General features: G+C 49.6%; 1 protein-coding gene across 1 annotated transcript in view; it reads right to left on the bottom strand.

The window, feature by feature from the left end:
- Rptor (regulatory associated protein of MTOR complex 1) overlaps window positions 1–15,300 on the bottom strand; it is a 299,725-nt gene that overhangs the window by 34,230 nt on the left and 250,195 nt on the right. Inside the window, exons 17-21 of the mRNA XM_021175441.2 lie at window positions 14,342–14,482; window positions 8,632–8,749; window positions 7,627–7,767; window positions 7,087–7,245; window positions 319–437 (exon numbers count right to left, since the gene is read on the bottom strand). Of these exons, the coding sequence (XP_021031100.1) occupies window positions 319–437; window positions 7,087–7,245; window positions 7,627–7,767; window positions 8,632–8,749; window positions 14,342–14,482 (678 nt within the window). The remainder of the gene's footprint in view (window positions 1–318; window positions 438–7,086; window positions 7,246–7,626; window positions 7,768–8,631; window positions 8,750–14,341; window positions 14,483–15,300) is intronic.

Raw genomic sequence — 15,300 nt, 5'->3', positions numbered from 1 at the left:
GATTAGGCTAAATTCTCATAAAAAGGAATGGGAGGAGGTGCTTATCCCCAAAGGAGACTATGCTTTGCTAACTTAAGACATGAGAATTAGAAGAATAAATCACTACAGATCACACCTTTGCGTCTGAAGCTGCAATGCAAGTGAAGTTCGGATGTACTACGATGTACTACGAAGCTCTGAGTTCAAAACGCTTGCTTAAAGTTGTTTATTTTTTAAGCTGTTGTTGTGTAGGCCTGGATATCCCTGGAGCTCCTTATTTGAATATTCACACAGAAGCAAAACTGTGAGCACTTCAGTGATGATCTCTCATACACATACCTTGTAAGCAATGCTGTTGAGGACTTTCATGGCTAAATCAGAAACATCTGGATAGGGATCAGCAGCCAGATGCAGTAAGACTCTCCAAATTTGAGTGTAAACACTATTAAAAGAAACTCCTACAAGAGAGAAACAGGAGATCTTTTAGTAGCAAGTAGCTCCATCCCTGTGCATGTGATGGTGGCTTTTGAGGTAGTTTATTTTCTGAGCACCCCATGCTATCAGGAAGGAGAACTTTAGAGCTGGGGCTGCAGGCAGCTTCCCAGTGCTCAGCAAGTTAAGTCTCTTGCCATCAAGCCTGACGACTGAACTCAATTCCCAGAACCCACACCATGAAAGGGAGGACTGATTTCCTCTTACTACCACATGCATAGCACACCTGCATTCACACACACACACACACACACACACACACACACACACACACTCTCTCTCTCTCTAACACACTCACCGACACACGTACACAAACACACACATACACACTAACACACAAAGTTAAAAAGAATTCTCTTAGTAAACAAGCTTTATCATACAGGTCTCATTCCCCCCCATCCCTTTTTTGAAACAGACCTCACTGTATATCAAGGCTAGCTGGGACTCACTATATAGATTAGGCTGCCTTTGAATTTACAGATATCCACCTGCTTCTGTCTTCCATGTGCTGGGTGGGATTAAAGGTACACCACTATGCCTGGCAGGCAGGTCTCATCTTTTGATGATAGGGCTTTCTAAAGGCTAAAAAATGGTCTGCACTCAGATAACTTTGTTGTTTAGAGAATACCACCTAGTTTCCCACGCATACTTCCTCCCCTGTTCTAGGTTCCTAGACGGCAGCATTGCCAGATGTACAGTTTATGTGGGATGCACAGCTGTGGCCACTGCCCTCTCTACATGAACTTTGTGACTTGTTGAGCTCTGCTCTTCCACTCTCTAATGACTGCTAACCTGCGTGCTCTTCTATAGATGGGAAGTGAATCCAACTTCCCTTCCATTAATCCTGGGTTGTGTAGGGCAAAGCCTGAGCCATGGCAGCTATGTATATCCACTTACTAAGAGGGTGCTGAGGTCAAGAGAGCTGCACCTCAGCTCCTGAATACAGGGCTTCTCTTTTGAGCTGAGTAAGGCATTACTGCCTGTCACTGAGGGGCTAAGTCTTAAGACAGGAATTTAAAAAATAATTATTTAATTAAAAAAATGGTGTGTGTGTGTGTGAGGGTATGTATGAGCACCAAGTGCATGTAAGAACTGAGTGAAGTCAAAGGAGACATCGGATCCCTGGACCTGGAGTTATGCATCAGAGGTGCTGAGAACGGAACCCACATCTCCCGCAAGAGCACAGAGAGCTCCTAACCATTAAGCCATGTGTCCAGCGGAGACAGGCATCTCTATAAGGCGACAACTCAGGACTGCAGAGACTCGATGTCAGTAGTTCTAAGCCTCCAGTGAGCCCAGGAAGCAGTAAGCAGGAAGGCACATGTGCCAGGAGACCTAGGCCCGTGATAAACCTGGATGTAGCTTGGGTTGCACAGTGGCAGGAAAATCCAAAGAAAGCAGCCTTCTCACTCCGTGCTCTCTCATGTGGCTACAGCTCAGAAGTAGAGGACTGACATTTCAACTTAAAACTCTACAGTTCCAAACACTGGGCTAGATTTACAAGTAAAGTCTAAGAAAACTAGTACAATCAGCTTAGAATCTCTCTGGGCCAAATGTCCTCAGATCTGATTTCCAGCTCTGAGGTATGGAGTTGCTAAGCAGCAGCTAAGAGGAGAGGAGAAGGAGGTGGCTTTGAGTGTACTATAGAGACAGGGTCACATGCTCTGCTTTCAGTTTCCCCTGAGAGACAGGGAACTGGCCACTCAGATGGAGTTGGCAGCTCCTCTCTAAGAGACAGCAAGTGCTCACACGGCTACCTCTGGTACTCTCGGGCATCCTCCTGGGGAGTGACACACCGCATAGGAAACAGCTTCCTGCAAAGCTCAGTTGCCACGTGGCACCAAGCTGTAAGGGATCTCGAAGCTTCTGGTGAACCATGTTACTCAGATGTAGGACTGACGAACTGACGTCACACTGGGGAAGGGGATGGGAGAGAGTAACTGTAGCAGACAGGGGAGGGGCTGGTGCATGACTAATGAGGGCTCTACTGGCCCTCCCTCCCTCCCTCCCTCAGCTTACCGACCAAACTCAGCACACACTGAACAGAGTAGGTAGTCACAGGTGGAGTCCTAAAGCCCCTGTGGCCTCATGGGCTGGGGTGGCAGATACAGAATCCTCTGGGGAGTCCTTTAGAATCAGGAACCCACAGAACACTACCAGAAAAGTCTAACAATGTGCAGGACATGGAGAAAGGGAGACACTTGTAAATATTACTGTGTAGTTTAAAGCCTATCTCAGTGACTGGGCTGACAGTGGATGTTGAGTTCTGTGTGACACTGTGTAGCAGAGAACACAACTCTAAACTTTACCACCCTCTGACTGGGATGGGAGGCACAGTTGTCTTAGTGGAAAGCGAAGCTGTGGTTACAAATTACCTCTTGATTTCACATCAGCCCTGGTTTGCCAGGAGTGATTCTCCCTGTCTCCTTGCCAAATCAACTGCCCTGTCTTAACATCTCCAAAATACAACCTGCCACCCTCACACAGGGATCAGGGCCCATGGGACTGAGGTAAGGACTCAAAGCAGAGGCAGGAACTGGGCCTGGCCTGCAACTTGCTACTTGCTAAGCTCTAGAAGGGCCAAGGATCTATTTTCATGTCTAGACTAGAAGTAATAAAAGACCGTGATGTTCTAGGATTGATTTTCAGAGCAGTGGCCACAGCTTTCTGAATAGCATATGGTGAAGTGCAGTCTCTCAGAGCTTTGCAGCTGTTTCTGAACCTCAGAGCCTTATTGGGAAAGGACTATATAGACACGAGGCTGCGAGTCCTCGTCTGGGGCTTGAAGAGCTGGCAGAGTGAGGTCAGGTCCTCTGATGATCTGGAAATGGCCAAGACTTCTGCCAGTCTTTAGAAACACAGGTCCCAGGGCTGGGGGAGTGGTAGCAGTGGCTGGCGGTGGTGGGTGGTGGTGGCTGCGTGTGTATGTGGCCATAGCATTTGTTCTTCCTTGTGCCCCTGTCATGGTGCTTCAGAGTAAATCCAGTTATACTTTCCCTTCTGAGTCTAAGCTGTCGGCCTGATGGATGGAACCTTTGGGGGTGTTATACTGACCCATTGCTCTGGCCTCCTATCTCCAGTGACCCTGGAACATCTGCATGGTCTTTGTAGTTGACCCTCAGCATCCTCGTATGACCCACTAAGCTTTGGTCACCACAGCAGGGACTGTGTGTGATATGTGAGCACTCCCCCACTGAGCTACGTTCCTAGCATTTACTCTCTCCAGTAAGTTCCTGCTGGATTTCTCTCAGTTAGGGCAGACAAGTGTGTAGCCTCTGCCCCTTGGTGCACACTCAGCGCCTCACCAGTTCACTACTATGCCGGGATGAAAAGGCTCGTCGTGCTTCCTGACTCCTCAACAAGAGGAAAATAGGGAAGAACAGAGGTGGCTAATGGCTGTCTGTCACCTTAATGCTGACTGAGCAGTCCTCACAGGGGCTCTTGGCTGATGTCTTCTCCTTGGAGTCACCCTACCCCTGTCTGAGTAAGGCAGGAGCTTGGGGTTTCAGCCCTGACCCACTCTAGTCTCCCAGGCTTAGGCTCTGGGGTTGCTGGCTCCCGCAGGAATGCACACAGGATCAGGGCTCTGGGCTGGTGCTGAGGGTGAGAGTGAGGGTGAGGGGAGGTCTGTGCTTCTGACTCTTCCTTTTCTCACTCCTTCAGCATTAGCTCTACCTTGGATTTGTTACCATGGTGATGCATTTTCAACACGTTACAAAATGTCACTGCTCAGCAGAGTTGTAAAAACCCTGTCCCTGTCCTCTGAGGCTCCCAGTGGCTTTGAAGTGAGACCATACCTTTCTCTCTCTTGGTACGAGTTTCTGGTGAAGGTAGAGTTGACAGGCAGGAAGGCAGAGTGTACACAATGGCAGTACTTTCCCTGCTGGGGCTGGAGTTTTGGCAGGGCATCTGTGGCCAGGGTTCAGAGTTGTGTGGGCATGGGCTTTGTGCACGGTGGGCACTACTGACAAGGGGTAAGGAGGGTGCTGTAGAGGGGATCCACGGATCTACCACACCCTCTTCAGATTCTTTCCACTTTGGGCAGGCCTATGCTCATGGGCGAGCCTCAGGGACACGGAGCGAGGTGGAAGGCTAGGACAGGCAAGGCTGCTCACTGTATACAGCAGCAGGAAACGACCTTAGGGATGGCGAGACTGCTCAGTCAGTAGAATGTACTTCCGGTATAAGCCTGATGAGCTGAGTTCAACCCCAGAGCCCATGAAATGTAGAAGGAAAAGAACAGAGTTGTCCTCTTACCTCCACACGTGTGCCGTAGCAATGAAGATACCCACAGCACATCACACACACATCCAATAATAATAATCAAGACCACTCTTGAGAAATTTGATAATAAAAATGACAGCCATGAGTCTTGGTACAGCTAGGTCAAGAAGAGCATGAAAACAACCGAGATGCTCTGTCAAGGAGGACCCTCCCCTCGCAAGACTACCTTGCTCTGAGCCCTAGAGGTTACATCAAATCTCCCAGGGGCTAGAAGGAGCACACTGTAGAGCTGTCCAGCTGAGATCCTTATTGAAGGAAGGCATGAGCCGAGGCCAGCCTCACCTGGCATGCCAGAACCTCCACAGATAGGAGCGTGGTGCAGTTAGATCAAAGGCACATGTGTGCCATAGGGAAAGAGGCCCGGAAAAGGGGAGGGAGGGAGGGAGGGAGGGAGGAGGGGTGTTTAGGAGATCTATGTGGTCATTGGGCACAGCTGACTGAAAACAAGAAAAGTGGTGATGTGGAAGATCTACATATTCACAGAGTGCAGATCCGTGCACCCACTGGGCCAGGCCCTGTGTGTCAGGTGACCATAGAGGCAGAGAGCAGGTCACCTCAGGAAGCACTCTGGTAAAGCAGATCTGAGAGGGGCACAGGACAGGGCATCTGAAAGGGAGCTGCTCTTGTGTGAACACGTGTAAGTGTGTGCTCCAGGTTGTCATGGTTTTAAAACCTCTTCTGCAACATGCAGAGAAAGGGGCTAAAGAGAATGCTATTCTTTGGTTGAAATGAAAGAAGAAATTGGCTTTAAACAGGCACGTGCTGCCAGGAATGGATTCTGCAAGTTAAGCTCTGAGGTCCCCATGTGGACGTGGGCACCCCCACACTGAACAGGGAGAAAGCTGGCCAGGAGGAAGGTTGATGTTTTCTTCTCTTTCTCAACATCTACTCACTTGGAAACTTCCTCCCTCAAATTTTGTTTTTTTCTTCTGTGTGTATAAGTGCCATGCCTGTATGTATGTGTGTACCATATATGTATCTGGTGCTAACATAGCCAGAAGAGGGTATAAGATCCCCCGTAACTGGAGTTACAGACGTTTAAGAGCTCCCATATGGGTAATGGCAACCAAACCCGAGTCCTCTGCAAGTGTAGCCAGTGCTCTGAATCACTGAGCCATCTCTAGCTGCAATCCCATCCAAATTCCCAAGATGTGAATGATACACAGATACACACACACACACACACACACACTCTGAGATACACACATACACAGAGACACACACATATACATACTGAGATACACAGATAAACAGACAGACAGACAGACAGACACACATTTAGTTGAGGGCCACAGCAGATGGGGCTCAGCAGCATCTATAGGAGCCCAGATGTGTCTGCTTCATCTTCCTCTGCTACCCTCTCAAACACTAGGATCTATATGGTGTCACCTTCTCACACTGATATGTAAGCTGGTGTGTGTCCTTACCCCTGCCATCTCCAAGATCAAAACTGAGGACAACACTAGTATTAACTTGCCAGACAAGAAGGTTGAGCTTGCCTGTAACAGGCCCTGGCTCCCAGCCCTTGAGCCTGAGAAAGCTTCCAGGGCCCCAGGCTACACTGTGCATGTCACACAGGGTCTTACCAAGATGAACCACATGAGAAGTGTGGCGGACCTAGGGCTTACATTTCAACTCCACGGTTTGAGGATGAGCACAGGTACACAGCAAGAAAACTCAGCTAATTCTCATCTCCTGTGTGATGCTAGCAAAGTCCAGGGGTTACCACTCACGGCCGAATCAGAGAATGCTGGCCACTAAACCCCAGTTTCCAGGCAGTGAAGGATCAAGCTGCTAGTCTGGGTAGAGGTTTAGTAGGTGAGCATGGAGAGCCCTTCAGGACTCTTGACACCCTCTCTCTGCCTTATGCATCAGGCTCTTGACTCTCACTGCTTACTGCAGGGCTCTCCTGGGCACTGGGACAGTGAACATCATCCTTGGCTTCTCCCTACCAGAGACCAGAGCACCCACTTCATCCTGGCTGAGATAAGCAGGATGTCTTAGCTGAGAGCCACCGCTCATCACTGCCAGGGTCTAGCACACAGGAGGAATGCAGAGAAAGACAGATGGACTCGTCTGGCAGCCTTCCTGCCTGGCAGAGCCAGCAAGCTCACATAGCCCTGGACCAGCCTGTAAAATACAGTCCCATTGCAAAATGCTCTCCTCACTTCTTCAAGCTCCAGTTAATTCTTATTCTTTTGCATCCAGTAGAGAGAGTTTTGGCTCATATTCTGACCAAACGAAGGCGTGTGCTGTTCTGCATAGAGCAAACCCTTGGCAAGGGAAGACGTGCAGGCATCAGAAAAGGCATCACATGCGGCAAGGACTCACCTATGAGGGAGTTGAGCGCTGAGTAGGAGCTCACACGCCGCATCTTGTCGATGGTCTCGAAGGACAGGATGTACTCCTCGTTCTCAGGGCTCCCCAAGGTGCTGCTGGCACTGCTGCTGGTGCTGAGGTTCCCGGGAGAGAAGGCCACTGAGCTGCCCGCTGGCCAGAGTGTGACAGGAAGGAGGTCAGGGTCTTACAGTTAATGGCCTGTCTGAGACGTGAGCTTTCTTCACAGTGGGCACATGTACACACACACAAGCATACTAATAGACATGTGTGTGCATAAACTGGTGGGCCCCTCTATCAGTCGCACGCACTCTGGCCTGACTGATCTGGATGTTAAACCAGGTCTTTGCCAAGTCCACATCTGGAAGGAAGATTCTGGCTCAAGAACAGCTGGTCACTTGTCACTCTGGCACACAAGATATCAGGCCCATATTCTAGAGGGCAGGGTCACGGGGCACAGTAGCATTTTTGATAAATGTCTGTGAAGAGTGCACCAAACCTTCCCACCCCAAATACTAGTTTCTGGAATCTTACATTCTTCCGTCAAGCTCAGATTCTGCAAAGATTTGTTCAGGTTCCTAGCTGTAGTGACGGCTCGGATGTTCCCATAGGAGCTCACTGAACGGAGTCTGGGGGTGCATGGGCTGTCTCGAACTGGGGTCAAGCTCCCTCCCTCTAGGAAAGAGGGGGGAAAGGAAAAGAGTTAGCAGTGGGGTTCAGGATGGGAGCAGGGTGAATGCTGGAGTCTGCAGCCATGGCAACAGGGATATTGGTGTTCCTGAGACAAGAAGGACTGTGGCAGGGCCTCCCTGTCAATCCCTGGTGTTGAGTGTGGGCCTTAGTTGATCAAAGGTACTGTTTGTAGACATTGAGTACTAAATCCCAGAAGAGCGTGGACCCGAAGGAAGAGTAGCTCTGAGGCGCTTGGTGTTAGGTAGCACAGGCAGTGACAGAGGGGTGCTCAGCACCCTGCACCTGGCAGGACCCCAGCCTTCTGGCGGCTGCCCCTCCACCTTCCTGCTGGTTCCAGCCAGCCGGCTCCGGCTTTACCTCCTTCCCAGGAGACGGAAAGGAGGCATGCTTTGTTATCGGTCACGAGTCTCTTTCCTGTGGTCGGGAGGGAGGGAGGGAGGGAGGGAGGAGGGGGCAATGAAATAGGAGCACAGAAGATGACTGTGCTCTCCAGCGAAAAGGACAAATGTGAGAAGAGATGCTTCCTACCCTGACTCACGGCAACATGAGGCCGACAACAATGTGATTCAATTACTCATCACAGGAAGACAGCTAATGTTCTTTTCAGCACGCTCCACTGCAGAGGTGGGCCATCTTTCAAGATGTCCCCAAATTTGAATTCCAAGAAGGGTAAGAAGGAAGGGGAGCAGTAAGAGGGTCAGCACGGCCCTTTTCCTATATGTGTACCCTTCTAAAGGCCTGAGACACCGCATCAGAGAGCCATGCTCAGACCTGGCCGAACCCAGGCCACTGATTGTTCTGGTGAAGGCCAGGAAGGAGGTCCCAGGCTCCCAGCAACCCCTGTACCTGTGGCTGCTGGAGAAGGCAAGGGGTAGTTCTTTTCTTCCTCCATGAACTGCAGGGCCACAGTGCAGAAATTGCTTTCATATTGGACTACAAGGTGACTCAGAGCCACTACCAGCTCCTGTAGAGAGGGAGAAGCGACAGTTACGTCTACAGAGGCAGGAAATTGACTGGGCAGCAGATCCGCACACTAATGTCTAAGTCAACTCCAGGAGGCAGCCAGTTAGAACAGGGCTGCACAGCTGGGAGCACAAGTGCAGAGGAGGTGGGGGCTGTGGAGGCAGCAGGCCAGGGGCTGTCAAGAGGAGTCTCCCAAAGCAGGCACACCTGCCTTAGTCTGCTTGCTCATTGCTAGGCACCAATTATCAGTCCAAGGCTTTCTGAATGTGAATTACATTCCCTGAAATATTTACGATTAGGCTTCTGACCCTGTCCGAGCCTGAAACTGCCTCTTGTGATCCCACCAATGGATAGGTGGGTACAGATGATAAACTGAAGCATTCTTTTTAATTGATTGATTAATTAATTAATTATCCTACCACAGTTTCCTCTCCTCCCTGTCCTTCCAATCCTTACCCTGTATCTCCCCTCATCTATATATCCCCCATTTCTCTTCAGAAAAGGGGAGACCTCCCATGGACATTAGCCAACCCTGGCATTAAGCTGCAGCAGGACTAGGCACCTCCCTTCCTACTGGGGCTAGTGGAAGTGGCCCACAGGCAGGCAACAGGGCCAGAGACAGCCCCCTGCTCCTGCTATCAGGAGTCCCGCAAGAAGACCAAGCTACCTACATAACTACAATATCTATGTGCAGGGCTTGGTCAGTCCCATGCAGGCTCCCTGGTTAAATCAGGTGAGGGTAGGACAGAGGAAGAGACTACTGGGAGACATGACTAGAATCAGGAGATGGTGGTAGTGGCAGTGCCATATCTCTGGGGTAAACAGGAAACCCAGGGCATAACAATCTACGAGGGTGAAGCATTTTTACAGTGAGCAAGAAGCTAACTTAGCTAGAGTGGGTTCCAGTCACTATGAATGAGAAAAGTCCCTGAATTAAAATGACAACTAGACCTCAGTGCCTGAGTCTGAGAAGACAGGATTTACACAGTTTATGATAGTTTAGCACTACAACTTAAATGTTTATAGACAGAAAGGCAAAAGGAAGCCAAAAGGACTGTAAGCTTGTCAACATGAACAGTGGTCTCTGTAAAGAGAAAGCTGGCTGCAGAAAACAAAGGTCTGCTAGAGAGACCCTTGTCTGCTTACACAGCCATGCCCGAGCTCTGCTGAGGTGCTGCAGCCAGGCCTCCTTGAGCTGAGGTTCTCAAACACACCTCAAACACACACTTTTTTGTTTCTCCCATCTTAGCTCCAGGCTGACTTTCCAGTAGCTTTGTGCCCAAAGCCTCAAGCTTACCATGGATATGATGGGAAACTGCTTTGCACTCAGACCCACTGCAACTTCCCAATTATGCCCAGGGACTTGCATTGGTCTCTACCTTCCCTTCGACATCCTCAGATGCTGAGGTAGACTAGACCAAAGGTGAGGGCCTACTGAGTCTTCCTAAACACTGTCAACCTGAGGCTGCCTGACCCATCACCACAGAGCTAATTCTATCTGTGTCAGGGATAAGGATTCTGAGACAGACCCCACAAGCTGGTACCCACCAGGCCCCTCTGGGGAAGAAGAGTCATCTGTCTAGAAACCTCCCATTCTCCCTTCACACCCGTATAAAGTGGAAGAAGCTGCTGCTGCCCTGATGGTCAATCTAGCATCACCACTTTGGTTCATAAAAGGCCACCAGGGGTGAGGTTGTGACTTAAGGAAAAGGTCGGGAGTGTATTTCACACCTGGAGTGTCCTTACTATGCCCAGGAAGGACAAAGGCTCTCTGCATCTGCATAGAGCAACCCTTTGATGACAGAAGGCATGTACTAAATATTTTCTATTTTACCCTGAACACACAGAAGGTCTGCCCAAGGGACCTCAGCTAGAGAATGGGCGATGCCTTCACTCAACGCTCAGAGCGGTGCCAGGCTGCGCACATGGGCCCTTGCCTCACACACCCACTGGTGAACAACTCGGACTGCTTCATGGTCGTGGGATGGGCTCTGTGCTCTACACTGCTGAGATTTTCTACCCAGTGCAGATCTGCACATCCCCAGCAGCACTGGGCCTGGCCTCCATGGTGCTTCCCAGTAGCCCCTAGTCTCCGTTCCTTTAGCAGGAGCTCTGACAATTTACATCAGTTTGAGTCTGACCCAGTCACATGGCTGAGGAAGGTGGGCAGCTGGGTCTGTCTTACTCCACAAAAATAAAGATTACGAACCTTAAAGACTCACCAAACTACAACTTACCTTGCTACTGCCCTCACCTCAACAAGTGTACATCTACCTTCTTCTTCTTTTTTAAAAAAAGATTTATTTATTATTATATCTAAGTACAATGTAGCTGTCTTCAGACACACCAGAAGAGGACGTCAGATCTCATTACGGATGGTTGTGAGCCACCATGTGGTTGCTGGGATTTGAACTCAGGACCTTCGGAAGAGCAGTCGGTGCTCTTAACCACTGAGCCATCTTTCCAGCCCCATTCGTCTACCTTCTAAAATATTACTTTATTTTTAATTTTTATTTATGAGTTTGCTGAGTTATGTGCACATTACTGTGGGTGTGAGGGGGGCTGAGATGTTGGATCCCCAAAGCTGGAGTTACAAGAGATTGTGAGCTACCTGTGTGAGCCACCTGATGTGGGTGCTTGGAACCAAACTCATGTCCTCTGCAAGAGCAGCAAGTCAGGGCTGGAGAGATGGCTCAGTGGTTAAGAGCACTAGTTGTTCTTCCAGAGGTCCTGAGTTCAATTCCCAGCACCTCCAGGGTAGCTATAATGGGATCTGATGCCTTTTTCTGTCATGCAGACATAGAAAGACAGAGCACTCATATACATAAATAAATATAACAAAACAAAACAAAAAAGACATTAAAAATAGCATTGCTGTTTAAGGAAAGTGCTCTTAACCTGAGCCATCATTCTAGCCAGCCCCGCCCTCTGAGCTGTCACTCCAGCCAGCAGCCAGCTCTGCCTTGCTGGCCTCTGCCTTCCACAGGAAGACTTCCACAGGACTCAGATGGCCTCCTTTCCAGTGCATGTGGTATACGTACAACTGGAGCCTGACGTCAGATGTCTTTCTTGAACACTCTGCCTTATATATTAAGGCAGAGCCAGTTTGACTAGCTTGTTCCTGGGATTCTTTCTTCTTCCGTGTAGAAAGCAGGCCAGCACAGCCAAGCAGAACTTACATGTGTGCCACAGAGAAACTCTGGTTGGGGATTTGAACTCAGGTCTTCAAGCAGGGCATCAAGAGTGCTTACCCACCGAGCTGTCTTCTTAGCCCTGGCATGTGGTTCTTGATGCTGGCATCTTCAAACTGCTGGTGTTATCCCCTCACCAAAGCTTCCCTGACTTAGGGCTCTTCTCTATCCCTTCCCTCACATTGCAGCCTATCAACTCATCTAACTTGGCCTACGAGTGCTCCCTGATTTGTGGTGGGGACTAAGTTACCAAGGGGCGCCTGTACCCAGGCAGTCAAAAGTGCATAGCAAGTAACCAGCAAAGTACAGGGAGGAGCTTGTTCAAAGTTCCGGGGCCACTGGGATCATGCCATGCATACCGCAGCCCAGCAGTCTGGCAGAGTGGGGCGGGCAGCAAGAGGATGAGGCTGGGAGTGGGGGCAGTTGGTCCCTAGTATGTGTGACACTTGGTCCCTGTGTGTGTGAGCATGCCTTCTCTGAAAGGGCTTTAGTTCCTGCAGACCTGCAGTGACAGTTCATTCTTGGGGTTCCACAAGTGTGGGTTCTACTTTGAGCCCACAGGTGACTTCCCCATGGGGAATCTATATATTAATAGGAGACTCAGCTACTCATAGGATTACCAGTCACCCTTTTATCCAAATCTGGCCTGTCTTCTTCAGCCAGACTATGTAGAGGACGGGCTGATACCAACTTCTATACTCAGAGCTCAGGACAGACAGAGCTTGCTTGTCAAGCTCAGGAATGCATAAACACATGGGGGCCTCTGCTAACTCCTGACATTCCCACAGGCTGACACAGCACTGTGCCTCAGGAGAGGCTCAGCATGCACCCTGCAGTCCACTGAGCACCATGCAGCCTACCACAGTGAAGTGAAGCACACTGGGACCTTTTGGAATCAAGGACTCCTGGCCACCAAGGTCACAAGCAGAACAGACCCAGGGCTGCAGTGGGGACCTCAGGACACACTCCTGGGGTTGTCAGAACCACACTTCTCCTGATACCAGGTCTCCAGCACTTCAGTTAGCATCCTTTCTAGTCTAAACAGTTTTTGGAAAGGAGAAGGTTTACCATACTTGGTAAAGAATTTTAAGAGAAGATTAATGAAAATGCTGATCCTGCTTGTAGCAGCTATATCCACTCAGGAGAAGTGATGGGGAAGGCCTGGGCTCAGGGTGAAGGAAGCAGGCCTAAGAATGCTGCTGACCAGACCAGAAGCACAGGACAGCAGCAGAACCAGTGACAAGGACATACAAATCTTCAGCATGCTTTTTTTTTTTTTTTTTTTTTTTTTTGTTGGGAGTCTTACTGTGTAGCTTTGGCTGGTCTGGAACTCACCATGTAGACAATGTCGACCTCTAATTGATAGATTCAATTCACCTCCCAAGTGCTGGGATCAGAGGCGTGTGCCATCATGTCTGGCTTCTCACTACACATTTTAAAGATCTCATAAGAAGGTGAGGCATGGGGGTACTCGGGTAAGTTTCAGAAAGGCCAGGAGATGAATATACCCCGACATTTTGAGACTGGTGAAGCCTATCATTCTCACATTAGCCACAGAGATGTTCTTCAGGATAATCCAAAGCTACGCCCAACCTCCCAAGGTCCACCATCAAAGGGAGCCAACACTGCCACTCAGAAATGCTGAGGAGGGGGCTGGGGAGATGGCTCAATGCTTGAGAGCACTGACTGCTCTTCTAGAGGACCAGGGCTCAATTTCTAGCATCCATATGGTAGCTTACAACTGTCTGTAACTCCAGTTCCAGGGGATCCAATACCCTCACACAGACATATATGAAGGTAATGTGCATACCAATGCACATAAAATAGAAAGAAATAACTCATTTAAAAATAAGACAAGCAATGCTGAAAAGGAAGCCCAGTGGCTCTCGGTGGCAGCCCACACATGGGGAGTCACCTGTGAATAGTTTGGACTGCCCATCTCATACACAGCCTCTGTTCCACCATGAACGGCCAGGAAGTCAGAGCCTTTCCCTCAAGGCCTTGTTGGCTTGGGCCCAGGGGTCGGGAATCAAGGTCACCCGAAACCATCTTTTCATGGAGGTGTGACCCTTAGGGAGCAGAGAAATAAGACTCTGCTGTTGGCAAGTGGAAGGTGACATAGGGGGATACTGCACAGACTGTCACTGCCCTTTAGAGACCCAGTGCCATGTGCCTGTGTCCAGTAGATAGCTGTTGTGTAAAAGCTGTAGCAAAGCCAGTTAGCTCAGTACCCTCAAGTGAACAGAGATGAGCAATGAAGACACTGTGAAAAGAGTTGGGCAGACATTTAAGATCAAATGATGCACATATGAGGGACATGAGGCCCTTTGTTCTGGCTCAGCTCCAGGCACATGAGACAGCCATGGGCCCCAACTTCAGCTACTGAGCTGGCACCCACATACCTTCCGGACCATGGGGCTTCCATCATTGATCAGCTGAGCCAGCATCATGGCCACATTGTGGTCAATGGTGGTAGAGTGGTCTGTCCTCTCAGCAGAATTTCCCACAAAGGTGCCCAGGGCAAATACAGCCGCACATCGGACCTGCAAGGCAGGAGACAGAACATCAGAGTCACACCCACGGCTGATGTGTCTGCCATCTGCATTTCTGCCGAGGCTGTCTGAAAGTTAATTCAATTCAGTTCACATAAGTTCAACTCAATTCAATTTCACAAACACTATTGCATGGTGCTCCAGGCCTAGAGCTACACTGTTATTGACGAGCAGAAAGGGTGAGTGGGTGGCTCAGGAGCTGACTGGAGAGGCAGGCCAGCACCAGCTCAGGGATATCCAGGCTGTGGAGGGGGGAACAGAGTTTATCCGGGCTTGCACAGTCAACTTCTAGATATGGAAGTGAAGGAGACAATGGTGTTTGGAGAGGACTGGCTCAGAACTGATCTCGAGGAAGGTGGGCTGGCCTGAGCCATGGAGGGGAGGTTGTGGCAAACAGAGAAGGCATGGGTCCATTCTGAGACAGAGAAGCGAAATGGAGGTCAGAAAGGGTAGAGTCCCAGGGTCTGGAGGTAGTGAAACAACACTAGGCTGGGCATGGTGCCTGGGGACCTAGCTCAGCTCAGCTCGAAAGGTGATATGACCTCGGAGAACTGGTGTCTTCCTCCTATGAGCAACATGGAGTATCCTGCACAGGGCTGGAGGAAGACCAGGGCAACAATGTGCAAACAATCCTGAACTACCCTGGCTATGAGCCACTGCCACCTAGCAAGTTACATACACGGGGCTCCAGATCCTTTCCAATCTAGACATGGGCTATGCTCTCTAAACTTCCTTTTGGTCTGCATTTGGCTCACACAGGTGGGTGAGTCTTTTTTTTTTTTTTTTTTTTTTTTTTTTTTTTTTTTTTT

This window comes from Mus caroli, chromosome 11 (genome assembly GCF_900094665.2).
Source record: "Mus caroli chromosome 11, CAROLI_EIJ_v1.1, whole genome shotgun sequence".
Taxonomy (NCBI): Eukaryota; Metazoa; Chordata; class Mammalia; order Rodentia; family Muridae; genus Mus; species Mus caroli.
This window is presented reverse-complemented; position numbering and strand designations above follow the sequence as displayed.